Raw genomic sequence first — 16,889 nt, 5'->3', positions numbered from 1 at the left:
CTGTAGATTGTGTGTGTGTGGAGGGGGGAGTGCACCTGACTAAAAGAACATAAAAGGTAGGTTTGTAGATAATTTTGATCTTCTCATGTGTATATATGTTACCTTAAAAATCTGTAATAGAAATCTGGTATATCCTCTGTGTCATCATATAGCTTGCCCAAGCAGCTTAGCAATTTTTTTGGTTTCTTTGTTTTTTAAAAACAAGTTCCTAGCCTTTCATGAAATTTCTGGGAAGGGCTCACACCACCTGTGTTTCTAGATTTTAGCCCAGTTGTTTGTTTGCAGAGAGTAAGAATTTCTGGCCTGGTAGGATCCAGTCCTTGGCTACATGTTGGTCTCTGGTTTCCATTGGGTTGGCTAAAAAGTTTGTTTGTATTTTTCTGTATGATGGCTCTAGTAGCACTTAGTTTTCTTTAACTTCATTTGAAACAATTTTGTTAGGTGGTTTGTGACAGCTGTCATAACAGTGCACATTTAAAAAAAGGTACCAAGATTAGTGAATTTTTGTGTAGCCATTTTGATATTGAATATGAAAGATATGCAACATCTTTGGCATGTTATGCTTTGTTATTCAAGAAAGGTAAAAACGCAACTGAAACATACAAAAAAGATTTGTGCAGTGTATGGAGAAGGTTTTGTGACTGATCGGACATGGTCAAAGTGTTTTGCTAAGTTTCATGCTGGAGATTTCTTGCTGGACGATACTCCACAGTCGGGTAGACCATTGAAGTTGATAGTGCTCAAATCAAGACATTAATGAAGAACAAGCAATGTTCTACTACACAGGAGATGGCTGACATACTCAAAATACCCAAATCAATAAAGTGGTTGGTGAGAATGAAAAATGTGTCTTTTATTTTGCAGAGAAAACTAAACAGACCTTGTGGCCAACCCAATACTTTAACCGTTAGGTGCAGTCTTAACATGTTGCTCTTATAGAACCACTTACTGAGACAGTCCTGGCTGACCACCCAGCCAACTCAGGTAGCTTATTTAACTGGCTCTTCTTCCTTGCTCAAGATCCTTTCATCAGGGCTGAATGTATGATTGTGGGGAATATAATCTGTTTTTAACTCATGTCTAGACAGTAAAAAAAACTGTAGTGCAACCAGGTTAACAGTGAATAGAAGAAACACAGCATGTGATGGGGGAAGGAGAGACTGAGAGAGAAAATAGAGCTAGAAATAAAAGAGGAAAAAGTCTTCGAGAAGAAGGTAAAAACATGGAAGAAGGAAAGAGAGTGGCTAATGCCAGTGAGGCACAGTTGCTGATGCCCATCCTCAATCTCTTTTAGCCCGGGTGTCAGGCTGTCCACAGCAAAAGTCGCCTCTGGATGGATAGTTGGTTAATATAAATACTTCCATGGAGAAAATTGCATATTATTCAGCAGTGTGATGATAAAACAGTATGTATAGTGTTATGTTTATATAAAGTTTTTATTTGTATGCAGGAAAACACCTAGAGAGATACATCAGGTATCAATAATGGCTATCACTAATATTGGAATTATGGCTGATTTCTTTAAAAACATTCTTATCTTTCTCTGCATTTCTAATTTTCTGTGTGAAAAAGATAAAACAAAAATGAGCACTATCTTTAAGACCAAAGCCCACTGGCTTAATGATTCCTTAAACTCCTTGAGTTTCTGCCTGAGGAGTTAGGAGTGAAGCCATGCTTGCTGGGCCTGGTGTTTTGGAAATGAAAGCTGCTCTTCAGGATTGGATGTCAGGATCATGTGGTGAAGAGACACACATCCACACAGCCGAGTACCTGTGAACCCAGGGGATTCGTCTGATTCTGCATTTGGCTTTCCTAAGTCTACTCCAGCCTCCCATATGTTCTTGCTTGGGTATACCCTTGAGGTGAGGAAGTCCTTTGAATAGTTTATAAGCCAGATCCTGTGAACTTCCTGCTGTCAGCTGGAATCCTTGGGATCCTTGATAGGTAATTTGTACCACAATGTTGGGGAAGGATAGATTATCTCAAGTGTTTTTTCCATCACCAATATTCAGATTGTTTTCCCATCCTAGTCATGATGGTACTCCCCTATGTATTCTAGTTTTTATATGGACACAGAAGAAGTCACTGTTACTTTAGCTATAATACCTGTCCTCATGTATAGTCTTGACATCTACCTGCCTCACCGGAGTCACTGAAGCCTGGAAGATGGACAGCTAGGGGACTCTCTCAGTGGATGTCTTCTAGATACAGAGCTGATACTGGCTTCCTATTTATAGTAGCAGTATTCTTTAAATTGCATTCAGCTTTAAAAAGGTGACTCAACTTGATGAAAAATGTTAGTTTAAAGGACAGCATGAGGTGGGAGTAATGTCATGAGAGTGATGGGCAGAAGACTGACCTTGGGAGCACCACTGTCAGAAGTGGCGCCACAGTCAGGGTCAGGGATCTGGGTTGAGGTTTTGTCTGTGGCCAATGTTTGGAGAGACTTTGTAGTCTTCCTGTCTTCTGGTCTCTCTTTGCAGTTGTGTACGGTGATGCAGGGAAGCATTGTCTTTTCTCTTTTCCACTTTGTGTGTATGTCTCTGAACCCATTTGTTTTTCCTGTATAAACTGTTGTTGCTAGAACACTGAATGCTTAGCATAGAACCTGGCACCTAGTACGTACTTGATAACTGCTTTTGTTAGTTATAGCCAATCACTATTGTCATCATTATTTTATTTTTCCACTCTGATTAGGCATAAAGGACTATTTTGCTTTTATTTATTTTTTAACAAAATCTGATAGCAGTATTAAAATTGGGTTCTATAGCAGTTTACAATGTGTACTTTTGCTAACTAGGTTTAGCATTTGAATATATTTAGATATTATTTGATTTGGTGACTGTGTGCTGCTCACTGAGCTAATACAGTACCTTAACTCTTTTCAGTGTTACTTTTTGGTGCAGGCGCATGGGGAATTTTAGCTATAATAAGCTGCACTGCATCTTTGGGAGGATAATCTGTGTGATGGAGGAGATCTAATGCTTTGTAAATGTCGCATGATGAGAATTAAAGGCCATGAGTATTTAGACTGGAGAATAGTAAGAGTATATTTTAAATTTCTAAAATATCCCCTGTATTTTATCAATAGATAGTGGCACCTTTTCTCTTACTGCTTTTTTTTGGGCATGGGGGTTCTCGTACCCAATATCTAGAACAATATGAAGGTGAGATGGTACACATCCACTGATAGATCTCTCAGTGCTGAGGGGGGCTGCAAGGGTGTGTCTCGGTTCCCACGTTGAGGAGGGTGTGACATGGATGGGGAAGTGACCTCTAGGCCATCTCTGGAGAAGTCTCTCTGAGCTGCTGCCACACAGAGATTGTAGTTTGAGGATTAGGATCTGTGTCTGAGAAGTATATAGGGCTTGTCCCCAAACTCCTCAGAGCATATCCTGTGACATAGGTGGGATATAAATTCAAAAGGTTCTCTGCCCTTCTGGGCCATGCCAGGTCTGAATGAGACTGCACTGAGCGGGATGGGTGGGTGCCGTGGGCAATACCTAATCGGACCTGCAGTGGTTCAGTAGTTCGGGTTTTAGAGGCAGTCCTGGCCTCCTTGGGTGAGGGAAGGCTCTACCTTTGATCCGTGAATGGATCCAAGGAATGTTGGCCTGCCTCCATTCCTTATTCATCTGACCGCTGGTTGGAATGTCCTTATGTATTCTTTAATGGTATCTTCACTCAGTCTTCTTACTGAAATCTCTGTGTAGCCCCAGTTGGCTCTAACTCAGTCATTGATGACAATACAAGGTATCAGGCCCATCAGGCAACATTTTTGTATATTTTAAGGACACAGAGTAGGATGCTTGTGTGAGCGTATATAGTATTCAACAAGGATCAGTGTTTTCCACAAGTGAAAGCTATCATTGCCTGGCAATTAAAGAAACAGAAACACAGAAATCTCAAACTGAATTAGATCAGTTTTGATTCAGATTGCTTGGAGATTATATGCACACACACACATATTTATTTCTATGTATATATATAAAACTATATATATATATATATCAAGTACCTATACCCAAGAACCCTAACACTCTTTAAACAAATTTTTTTAATTTACTGATTTTTAATTTACAAGTTTTTTCTTGAAGGAAAAAGAGAAACAACAATTTGTCGTTCCACTTACTTATGCATTCATTTGTAGATTCTTGTATGTGCCCTGACCAGGGATGGAACCCACAGCCTTTTTATATCAGGATGATGCTCTAATCAACTGAACTACCCAGTCAGGGCAAGAACCTTAACACCCTTAAGGCACTCTAAAACCATTGTGGAGTCAGATAAAGTAAATAGATAAAGATTTATGTCTGAAGTTATGAAAATAGAACTTGATTAATGAGACTTCAGTAATAATCACCAAAAAGACCACATTCTACCACAGTTCTATCAGGGTTTCTCTAAGAAGCTCAAACAAATACTTTAAAGTATAAGTTGATATAAGAACATTGAAGTGGAGAGTATTTTGACTGTGCTAAGAAATGTGAGTCAGAATGTAAATGATGCAAAGGCAAATCATTTACTGCATTCTAGAAAATAGAAAGTTTCTTGAGGCTTACGTAAATCATTTATTTTACAGGAAAGGCAAAGATCCTGTCTAGAAGGACTGAAAACTGTGCATTACTCATTCCAATCATATGAGTAAGGCAAGTGGGCAGATATTATTTATACAGCAAGCTCCAGAATTCTTACATCCATGGGTCAGCACAAAGGCTGACTGGCTTTCTCGGTCTCCTAATTCTTCGGCACATTTCAGAGATTAACCCTGATGACAGCACTGAGTCATCAAGAAAAGCATAGACTGTGTTCAGTACATAGAATTTTCTGAAGGAGGGACTAGTGCAGTACATTTAAGAACTTTTGTTGAAAAGGATTTGAATAAAACAACATTTTAATATCCCAATATTTATGTTGCCTCCTCTCAGCATGCTCCCAATTGGGAACCTGGCCCTCAACCCAGGCATGTACCCTGACCAGGACTTGAACCTGAGATCTTTCAGTTCACAAGCCGGCACTCAGCCCACTGAGCCATACCAGCCAGGGCTGGATTATTCTTAATAAATAGTTGCCCTGGCTGAACAGAGATTCATGACCAATATAGGCAACAGAGGACAAATGACAGTTTTACAGATCGAGGTTGTTTGCATTTCCTGTGAATAGTTTGAAGATTTGCTAGTGTCTTTTACTTACCTAACAATTATTTATTAAACACTTTGATTATGTGTCAGCGTTTAAAATACTTGCTGTCTTTAGGTCTGTGTATTCAACTGAATAAGAAATTGGAGAGAAGAGATCTCAGATTTTTCTAGATTAGTTCAATAAGCTTTTTTATTTGTTTATCATTCAGACTTAAGCCAGGATGACATATATTATTTCATTGTATTGACATTTATGAACTGAGAAACCAATGGGAGATACTTGAGTATCTTAGATTTTGAGAAATACAACATTAAATTAAAATAGGGTTTGCACTCATTTTTAGCTACCTCATTGCTAAATTACCTAGTAATTGCTGGGATTGTAGTGAATGACTATTTTTGAAGCAGTAAGGACCTAAAACCAATGATGACTAGCATCATGAGGAAGCATGGCTCCTGCATGTCCACATGTATGTGGGCTTGGACTCCAAACTACCAGTTCATATCTGTAATTTCTGTGTAATTTTAGCATGGAAATAATTTCTAGCTCAGATTGTATCTCTTCATTCTTTTTTGATTTTTGGTATCAAATAGAGTTCCAAGGAATAGTAAGCGTAAAAGGATGTATACTCTACTCAAAGCCTGGTGAAGTCTCATTTCCTTGGAATGAATAATCTGGGAAAACCTTCTGTCTAATACTACATTTTAGCTTTTATGGTGATTTAGGAGAGTTGTTCCGGATGGGTAGGGATACAGAAATCAGTGTCCAACTAAACAAAGGAAGTATGGAGACATTTAAATGTTGATACTCTGTAAGTAGTATACTTAGTTCTACTTAAAAATTGGTGAAGGCCCAAGAAGTTTAATTTTTTATGTGTGCCAAATTATGAGTAAAAAATTGAGGAATATATAATTATTAGCAGAGAGTGACTAAAAAACCTATCATCATGGAAGAAGGCACTCTGGTGCCCACTTCTACCAGAGTTCTATCAGGTCATGAACTCCAAAGAAATATAACTCACACTCGGTATAACCTTGAGTATTACTCTCAGAATCTCAGTGTTGTAAAGTTTGACTACTTCTTGAAGAATCATAAAGGCATAAACAACAGGATCACCTTTGTGGGAGTTCTTATATGTGGAAACAATTTGCAGACTTGAGTTACAGCTAAAGAAGTAGATTTAAACATTTTTGGTCCTTATTATAAGTAATTTTTTTTCTTGTGATTACAGCATCTTCACAACTATTTCACAGTGACCCTTGGAATTCCTGCTTGGTGTTCTTATGTCTTTTTCATCATAGCCACCTTGATCCTTGGCCTTCTCATGGGTCTGGTAAGAGAAACTGTCAATCTCTTTTCCTGTCTTTAAAGTCAAATGGGTTTCATGAAAAACTACAGAGCAGCCAAGAAAGAAAAAGCACATAAACAAATATAACTCTGTGTGTAATCTAAGCAGTTAGGTAGTATTTGCTTGTTGATTTGCTTTCAATGGTAATTTGAGATATAATGGAAAAATCATAAAATCATTACTCCTAATCCTGTCCCTTAAATATTATGAAGATGTGTGCTGACCAAAATATAAGCAGTGATGGAATAAGAAAGAGAGATCGTACTTTAATTGATAGTTTCCGAGACAGCCCCATCAGCTGTGATCGCACGCATTGCCACTTGACGGGAGCACTGCGGTGTGAAGGCCAAGGCTGTGGTTTTATTCCTTGAGTAGGTGAGATGGTTTTTTCCTGTTCATGTCTTCCACTTGAACCTCTAATCCTGGCCAGCTACTTAATGCATACATGCTGGTTTTCCCAAGGTGGACTTTATAAGATAATGTTGATAAAAAACACAGTCCATATTGTGAAAAAAAAAGTAAGATGCAAAGCACATCACTATGTCTTCTTTGAGTATGACAATCAGTGTCTAGTCAGTATCTTGTATTTCCTCTTTAGATATTTTAGGAAGAGTTGGAGTAATACATTTATTTATTTAACTGTAAAGGCAACCTTTACAGTGTTTTGGCATGTTTTTCTCTGATAGTAATTTTTTAATGTTTCTCTCTGCCTACACTTGATCAATTTGATTGAGCTTTAAACTAATTAATATAAATTTTAAAAGCCCTTATACTACATATTAATCACATAGCTTCTAAACGCTATTTGATGGGAGTAAGTAATGATTAGTAAAAATTTATATTAAAAGGACAGACTTTTAGTTAAGGATATCTTAAAAGTCTGTCTTTACATTTTATAATGAATTTTGGCTCTTTAGCAAAGTCTTTTTAAAAATAAGATTAAAATACTAGCAGTTGTCTCTATAGCAAGTTCTAAGTTCTTGTGACAAAGTCCAGGGAGCCAAGGAGGCTCAATTTTACTTTGCCATGAATGCGCTTACTTCTTATTCTGGTTTATATTTGAGATTTGACTGCTGATGCTAACTAACCTCATGGGTGGGGGCAGGGCTTAGATGTCATTCGTTAGGTCCTAGGAACACTTTGTTCTGATGCATTAATCTTACTGCTATTAACATGTCTCTAATGCTCTAGCCTAAAAGGATTTGACTCTCTATATAAATTTGACTTTGGATGCAAATGTGCTTCTCCCATCTACTTGTCTAGTGGTAGGTTTTTCTTGCGGTGTGTTCTGGAGCCACACAAGTAGGAGGTTCTTGTAGGGGGAACAGCATGGGATCCTAGAAGATTCTGAGCTGGAGTTATGGGGATTGTAGGTTGAGTGTGAGCCTATTGCAAGACCATTGAGAAGTCTTCTCTGCGTAAAGAGTTTTAAATTTTATCTTTGAGGTTGAATTTAAGCTCAAGAATAACATCAGGCCTGCTTATGCCCTATGTTCATTTGGAAACTTAGATTCAAATAATCAGTGTAGGAAGGTTATTAGAGGCTTGACCCAAAGGAAGAAGAGAGTTGATTCAAGACTGTTCAAGTGATTAAGTGATACATTACTTCTTTATAAGAAGTTGGGGGGAAAAAGAAGTTGGGAAGAAAACTTTTTTAAACAAAATAATTTTAAAATAGTAATAGATTCAAATTGTTTAATACATTTTCATAGAGTAGCATACACATATCTCTACTTAAAATGCCTTTTCTGCAGCTATAACATGTGTTAAAACACACATCACTAGAATTTTTGTCTTGTGTGAGGTCTCCAGGTGTGCAGGTGAGTGCACTGTGTCATCTTCACCATGGCCTGGGGTGCAAAGTAGAGCCCAGGCCTGCAGACAGGTGAAGCTGGGCCCTGCTGACCTTGGAGGTTCTCCTTCCCTCTAAGAGTGTGTCTGGCATTTAACCTGTATAGTGGACATGAGCAGCAGGATGATTTCATGGAAAAGAATTTCCTGACCAAGTCACTGTTTCCTATAAGCCTGACTATTAAGTTTCCTATTTGTGCCTAATTTTAAAAGATGGGAAGTAAAACAAGACTGCTAGTTTGATTTTTGTTTGTTTTCTTGATTGAACCTAGTGATGGTTGAAATATTTTACTAAATGTTGTTTTCACATGTTAGAAATCAAGTATATATTTTGGATTTTAAACCAATATGGAAAGATCCCTAAGTGCAGTCTACATATCAAATCACTCTGGCAGCATCATTTCCTGCTAGAAGGGTAACTCTGCTCTGAAGGGTAACTCTGCTCTGAAGGGTAGAATAGCAAAGCACTGGACAAGGAGAAAAGCAATGGAAAATACAGGCAGCAATGTTTCGCCTTTATTGTCTGGTCTCCGTCTCAGTTGATATAGACACTGTTGAAATTTTGGTGCTTAGGTAGATTATTTTTCTACACACTGATGACCAGTGGCTAGAGCAGAGCCTCTCACTGTAGCATGTCACTGTCGGCGGAAGGCCGTACATCCATCTGCTCCCCTCAGTTAGGTGCATGTCCGTCTGCACCTCCCCGGGTAAAAGCTGAAACCTGAAAATAAAAGCCTGGAAGGGAAGATGAAGAAGAAGGGACCGTTCCCCTACCTACCCCCTTATTAAACAGTGCCATTCTGAGTGGCTCAGAAAGTGACACGTTCCGAGGGAATGGCTCTCCGGACCAGAAAATAGATCTGGAACTGAGAGAATATGAGAGAATGACAGAGTTCTATTCCCAGTTTTTGAAAAGAAAGACTTTGTAACAGAATTATGCACTGTTGGACATGAAACACACCTTGATGATAGGCCAGCCCAAACCCATTTTTTAAAGAGAGAGTACAACTGAGGGAGCAGTTAAGCAGCCTCTTGGGCCACATAGCCAATGAGCGACAAAGTTGAGGGTTGCGTCCTATACGTCTTAATTTTGAGGTTCCTCGGTAATAAAAGTCCTGTCTACTCACTATAAAATCACATTTCCCCCCTTCCAGGTCTTGGTGGTAATATCAGAATGTTTCTGTGTGCCAGGTCCCAGGCATCTGTCCGAACACCCCGGTAAGTACGATAAACTCACGCAGCAGTGTTTTGGGAATTCTGTGCTATGTCCTTTTGTGCTCATGTGGGTGGTGGACATTCATTCCCCAGTTTGCTAGGTGACCAAACCACCACTGCTACCAAATCCCCTGAAATATGTTCTGTAGATAGACTTGAACAAAAATGCACTTTCTTAAATTAAGGAATATTTCACTGTGGCAATTTCTCTTCCCCTTTAAGCATATGAGTCAGTTGACACCTTTTTTCTTCATTCAGACTGGAATGAAAAGGGAGGGAGGGGAACTCCCATTTATTGAGTCTCTACTGTGTGCCAATAACTGTTCAAAGTGCTTTATAAGAAGTATCCTTAAATCTTTGTATTGTTCCACACTGTTTCTGAGACCAAATAGCACTGAATTTGCATGTTTTCAATCCTGTTTTTGAAACTTGTCATGAAGACTTTTATGAGACTTTGTAATGGTTGAATTTTATGTTAGGGTTTAAATAAGCTTATATTTCTTTTTGGTTTTGAAGTTTTCAAGGCTTCAAGATTTCCATAGGTACAACAATGTACCACTGAAGCACAAGAATACTTATGAGACTTATGAGAAATGCATTGTTAGGTGTGAGCTGGCCTTCGTGCAGACACCACAGACAGCACTTACACGTGCATAGATGACACAGCCCGCTGCAGCCTCTGTGTGTGACGCTTCTGCACGGCTAGCAGCAGAGCAGGTTTGTTTGCACCAGCATCGCCACAAACACACAGGTAATGCAGTGCAGCTGCATCACGAGGGCTGTGATAGGAAATTTTCATCTCCATCATAATCTTAAGGGACTGCTTTGGTATGTATACTCAGTCCATCGTTGATTGAAATGTTGTGATGTGGAACATAACTATAATTAGAAGTTATATTATGTTCCACAGAATTCTTAGAGTAACAGAAAGCCAATTTAAAGTAACGTAGGGAGAGAAAAAGAAAGATTTATTAGCACACATAACTGACACTCCAGGGAGGTTCTAGATTCAAGCCCAGCCCAAGGGATGTTAGATTTCTCTTTCCATGTGACTGAGTGGCTGTCAACAGCAATAGCGATCGCTGTAGAGAGAAAGCTTTTCCTTCTGACTCTGCCAAAACTGCTGGGGAACTCTGATTGGCCCAGCCTATCATGGTGAACTGATTACCACGACCAGTGAGTGGGTCACTGAACCTTCTAAAAGGTACAGAATACAAAACATGCAGGACCTTTGCCCTCCCTGACTGCATGCTCTGCCAGAGTCAACACGGTCAGTGAAATCTCCTGAGAGGGATGGAGAAGCCCTGGACCCTGGACGGGGCTGGGGCGCCAACCAGTGGTCTGTCCTGTGTAATAGCAGCTTCAATATGGAGAAAACCTCCATGTGCCCACCACCTTTTTTATTTCACAGGCAAAACCAGTTATTTCATTGCTGAATGACCATTGCTTATTCAGAGGCCATTCCCCTCTCTTCCCTCTACAGAGCAGAATCAGAAGTCCAAGGAGGCTCATAGGGCCGACCAGTTGCTGGATGCGGAGGAAGAAAAAGATGACTCAAACGAAGAAGAAAACAAGGACAGTCTTGTAGATGATGAAGAAGAGAAGGAGGACTTTGGCGATGAGGACGAAGCAGAGGAAGACGAGGAGGAGGACAACCTGGCTACTGGTGTGGATGAGGAGAGGGGTGACACCCGGGACCAGGGGCCTCCGAGGGAGGCCCAGGAGGAGGAGGAACCTGAGGAGACTGAGGAAGATGCCCCTGAGCAGCCCCGTTCACCTGACATGGAGGCAACGGAAGACACCCTGCGGCAGCGCAAAAGTCAGCATGCTGAGAAGGGACCATAGGTTTAAAGACAGTATTTACAAGACTATAGAGCAGAGGGATATGTCAGCTTCCTTCTGGTCTTCCATTTAAACCAAATCCTCATTGTTTCCTGAGTGAGCAAGCTTCTCTTATAAAAAGAAAAAAACAATTTCTAGTCATGTGGTCTCATGACATTAAGCCTAATGTATATAAAGGAGAATCTTTCAGGCATGACAATCCGGATACGTGGTGTTAGAATATGTTTGGGAGCTTGGGATGGGCACAAGTTTACCTGCTTGGAGCTAGAGAGTCTGGACCTGAGGAGCTGACTCCAGCCCTCGGGAGCACCGTTCATGGACGAGGCTGCAGGCCCCGCGGTGAAAGCAGAGCCACCTGATGGCAGAGCCGCCATCTCAAGTGCAGCAGAAGCTGTGCTTCCTCTTGCATTAAATATGTATTTTTTGTCAAACTGTAAGAAACATCAGGCATTGTAGTACAGTGTCCCTTTTGGAGAGATGGAAATTGAGAGGGCCCTGGATATTGTAGAAATGAGCTTGGAAGTTACCCCGACTCTAAATCTCCTTTGTCATGCTTTACTTCTGACCTTGAGGTATTTCCAGTGATCCCATCACAGGCCTGTGGGTTCCCCACACTCTTCACCCCGCTGCAGCGAGAGGAGGCAGACCGCAGCCGGGTGGACATTGGCTGTGTTTGCTCAGCTTCAGGGTTCAGGTAATCAAGAACTGCAGCCACGAAGCTGTGACTGCCGAGCCCCTCAAATGCTGTGTTGTAACCTTTGGAGATTCAAAGGAAGTAGATTTTACAGGAAAGAGTTTTATTGTTTTTTTGCCAAAATGTAAGTTTTTTCAAAAAAATTCTTTTAACACTATTTTTTTTTTCAACCAAGAAGTCCCCTAAGTCTTGCCAGTACAAGGTAGCCTTGTGAAGAAAATTGAACGGTGTTGTTTTCTTTCTGTCTCCAGGGGTTCCCTGATTTGAACCACTTTAATAACTGAAAAACCATTTCTGGTTTTCCTTCACCGATGTCCTTTTGCTGAAAGAATTAATGAAAGTGAATATCTGGAAATGAAAGATTTGGTTTCATTTCCTTCTTCCTTAATCTTGTAAAGAATTTTATCCCTGTAAATCTCTCAATGCTCAATCTGCTAAAAGTACTCAGGGGGCCCAAGTTCTTTTAAAAAAATCCATCCATCTACTTCTGCCTTACCTGATTTATGTTTTAGAATAAATTCATAAAATTAGATTCCCAGCTTATGAGAGATGACTGAAGTTGATTCTATACCCCTTGGGTCTGGACAGAATAATAAGCAATGCAGGTTTATGAAATTCAAAAGTTTCTGTCATTTTAAAGAAGAAATGTGCAGTGTACTCTTACCTGGCTGTTTAGGTAACCCTTTCCGTTTATGAGCTCTGAACGCTGGATTCCTGGGGAGAGGAGGAGGCTCTGCAACTTGCTATCCTGCACTCGAATGAGCCTGTTGCAAACCTCACACAAAGGGAGTTTTTATTCTGTGAGAAACCAGTTTTGGAGATGGTTATTTTTCATCTTTCCAGTTCTATTACCTGACAGTCTCATCCCACAGCATGGTGAGGTTCATGAAGGGGGACCAGTTCCTGCGGCTGTAAAGCTGGGAGCTCCCGCTGGGCAGAGGATGTCAGATCTCATTGTCCTCCCAGCACTTTGACCCTCTCCCGCAGGCCCTCAATAAGATGGCTGGAGCCCCTCCCCCTCCTCCCTGCCCTACACACACATACACACACACACACACACACACACACACCACCACCACCCCCCACCCCCAGAAGAGTCACCAGTAGTTTTTCTCTCAGAAAGATAGCATCAAGACTTCCAGTTCAAGGCCATTAGGGAACTGAGGGACTGGAAAATCTTGACTTTCGTTCATTTCCTTTCCATTGCACCAGCTAGGTCTCTGTCACATCTTCATCCGAAGTGCCATCCTTCTGATGGTGGCAGCTCCAGCTCCCTGATACCAGGAAGCTTTTCTGGGTCATTGCTGAGGTGGGTGGGCTTTCCTGTCACTGAATTTTTTTCTCTTACAACTAGTGGAAGCAAGTTTTCAAAGGTCATTAAGTTCAAGTTCAGGGTTATAGAATAATAAAGGATTCAACTTGCTTTTTCTGTATAATATCCCTTCCCTCATAATAAAATAAGTTTTTAAAGTGGAATTTTTGACTAGAGAGGAGGGAATGAGGAATAAAATCTACTTTGGCTTTTTAGAAATGTAAGGCCAATTTCCAGTTGGACCCCAAATAGTACCTAATTATATAATTTTAAAAAATGTATTTTCTTCCTCAGCAATAGTTTTAAAAAAATGGAGGGGAGAAAAACATCTTGGAGAAGAAAATTCATTAAAAGTTTAAATGCCTGGCTATGAAAACCATTTTTCCTATTTTTAACCTCCTGGCAAAAGATGGTTTTTACCAAATGGTCTGATAAGTACACATCCAGTTTCATTTTTTTCTGTTTGTAGTGTTTAGGTTTGCTTTGAGTACCAACAATGTAAGACTAAAGAGAAAAAGTCAATCTACTATAATTTGAAATTAGTTTAATATTTTAGTAGAATTTTAAGGATATTTCTTATAGCTAATACATTGATTCTGGAAGTCAAGTACATGGAAACACGATTTTGATATAAAGAGTAAAAAATTATGATGCTCTTCTCATTGCAATGTCAGTAATTTAAATACAAAATAGTACCGTGTATAAATCAAAATTAGGTGAACTAATCAAAAGCAACTGGAATTTGAAATGGGAGTGCACTGCTCTGTGTGTGAGTAGTTGTAGCAGGGTGCTTTTCATTGATTAGAAGGAAAGTAGAAACTTAGCTGCCTTTCCCGTAGTTTCTTCTATTCCTCATCTTGTGGCAGTTCTGCTGCCCTATCCCAACTTGCTCGGAGATCTCACACCAAGGCAACCCAGAGCCAACCCACGTCTTTCCCTCTGAAGTATAAGCACTGAGTGGGTGAGGACAGGGCTCATTCAGATTGCTGCGTCGGCTCATGCTTGTAACCTAATCTCGTGCATGGGACCCCTGCTAGCCACAGGCCGCTACGTAGAGAAATTCCAACTTACGTAGTAAAAAGTAAGCTTTGGCCAGTTTGGCTTTTGACACTGGAGAAAACCAAATTTTGACTTGTTTATGGCCAAATCCCCTTGTAGATAGCAACGGTGGTGCTATGTGATTTGGGTATGTGCAAGCCTGCAGAATCTGCATCCTGTAACACCTTTGGGGTAGATGATAAAATGTCCTTCAGGGCAAGTACTTAACATGTGAAGTTTTATTACTGAGTCCTGCAAGTTGACCCAGTATGTTGCTTTACAGGATGGGAAACATTAAAGAGCCATACACACAAAAGGGTAGAATATTCCTGAGATTGCAGCATATAACCTTAAATTGGCACAAAGTGAGAGAAATAAAGGAGATTGGTGCTTTGCTGATGTATCAATATTTACCTGTCCTTTATCTCAGTATTGAAGAGTTATTTCTACCAGTGTTATAAATGTGTGGTATACCCACCATATCAAATATAACAACATTTTTGAAAGTATTTAAATCTTTTGTGCCAACAGAAAAGATCCTTGTTTAGTATTTCTTTACCTCAGCCCTACATTTCAGTCCTCTTGAGGATTATAGCTTGTCTTGAAAAAACCAAATGTGTCATCAATTCAGATGAACCCATGACAGCTTTTGAAATAGTTTTCCTGAACCAGGAGGTTCAGTTGAAAGGCCTGTGATAGCTTCAGACCAGCACATGGCCTTGTTCTCAGTCCAGTTTCGTGTGAATTGCTACATTGTATGTGTGTGACTCGTGCCATTGATGTGTTTCCAATATAGTGTAATTGTATTTGTTACTAAAGAGCTTCGTTGTGCAAATGCAAGTTTTATACTGAAAATACTTATTTGTATTTCAATGTTATAAATTTATTATTTATATTCTTTTGTAATAGTATTGATTATTTAATCAATACTATTGATAATTATTTTTCTCATCATCCATGTATTCTTTGCTTCCCCAAATAGTATCTACAGCAACTGGAATCAAGATAGGAGTTTCTAGCAGTACATTGCCTGAATTGTAAAGAACCTAATCACAAAATTGTACATAATCCCTGATCCTGTAAGTTTTCACTTTATGTAAATTCCCATTTGCCTTAAAACCTAAGTATAATGATAACTAAGTAAGAACAAAACAATCTATTGCTTTTTATATAAGTATTTTCACACAAGTCCTTTGCCTAGGCACTGTAAAATATTACTTTGATATAAAGCTAATTTTCCTCTGTCCATCCTCAGTCCAGTCTGTTCATTTTTTTTCTTCCCTGCTTGGCTTGGTGAAACCCAGACCGTGTGCCTTTGGCTGGTCTGGAAAGGCCACACAACCAAAGAAGAACCATCAGGGGGCTCCTTGTCACAGCCCATTGTCTGTCTAGAAACTGCACTCACCACTCAGGTCTCCCTCTGTCCTGAGGTCTGGGGGTGCCAGGGTTGGAGCAGATGGCAAGTGGGCTTCAAGACACGGGCCTGACCGCGCTTCCTAGGGCATTCTGAAGACTCGTCTGCATCTAACCCTTCCCGTCGCTACAGCAGTGGAAAAGCACAGTGGAGATGAGGTGGCTCTTGCAGACACACTTGGGGACTAATATAAGACATGAAATTTTTCACTTGAAAAAAAGTAGGGGGATGTGTAGTAAAATGATAGAATTTCCATATCACCAAGTCCCTCCCTCAGAAAAACTGGCTCAGAATACATACTTGTCTATATAGTGAAAAATGTCCATTAAGTAGTATCAGCCTACATGCACTTGGCCACCCGTCCTTGGTGGGAGCCGAACCTGTAGCTGTTGCAGTCGATGACACTGAGTTGGGGAACATGAGCCCCTGCTTTACCGCAGTCTTGAAGGCTCTTTGGAACATGTTGCACAGTAACGGAGCCTTCCTTACAACGTGAACTTTCTTGAGGTTGATAACTATATTAGGCTAGCTAGATGGTTAACAGATTCCTCAAATTCAGGACCTTTTAGAACGAGAATTTCATTTTCACTTAGTCCACCTTAGGCATCTAGGTAGAAGTGGCTCTGCATTGGGCAGGTTTTTCTGGGACCCAGGTCAAGGGAGGCTTTGTCCTCTAACACATGGCGTCAAAGGTGGCTGTGGTCACTTTCATCCCAACCAGTCAAAAGGGGAAAGTGTGTGGCACAGCATTCCTGGGAGGTTTTAAGGGTAGGCTGCCAAAAGACACACATGCACCATTCCTGGTCATATTTCCTGTGAAGGGACTTAGTGACAGGGCCACAGCTGATGGAAAGGGAGGCTGGGATCCATCATCTCGGCCACAATGACTTCATCTTACCTACCTTTGTAAACTGAGTGCCTCCCAAGCATAAACTGAGGAATAGTAGTATGAACACCCACATGGCAGGAGAGAAAATACACCCCACAGACCCAGTGCTGGTGGTCTTCCTTCCGGAATTGACCAGTGTTGGTC

General features: G+C 40.3%; 1 protein-coding gene across 1 annotated transcript in view; it reads left to right on the top strand.

The window, feature by feature from the left end:
- TMX4 (thioredoxin related transmembrane protein 4) overlaps positions 1-15,688 on the top strand; it is a 42,520-nt gene extending 26,832 nt beyond the window's left edge. Inside the window, exons 6-8 of the mRNA XM_045832999.1 lie at positions 6,374-6,475; positions 9,496-9,559; positions 11,040-15,688. Of these exons, the coding sequence (XP_045688955.1) occupies positions 6,374-6,475; positions 9,496-9,559; positions 11,040-11,401 (528 nt within the window). The 3' untranslated portion in view covers positions 11,402-15,688. The remainder of the gene's footprint in view (positions 1-6,373; positions 6,476-9,495; positions 9,560-11,039) is intronic.
- Positions 15,689-16,889: the final 1,201 nt, after the last annotated feature.

This window comes from Phyllostomus hastatus, unplaced genomic scaffold (assembly GCF_019186645.2).
Source record: "Phyllostomus hastatus isolate PE091 unplaced genomic scaffold, TTU_PhHast_1.1 phas_contig_17, whole genome shotgun sequence".
NCBI classification, from domain to species: Eukaryota; Metazoa; Chordata; class Mammalia; order Chiroptera; family Phyllostomidae; genus Phyllostomus; species Phyllostomus hastatus.
The sequence above is the reverse complement of the archived record's forward strand: the minus strand, read 5'-3'. Positions and strand labels throughout refer to the sequence as shown.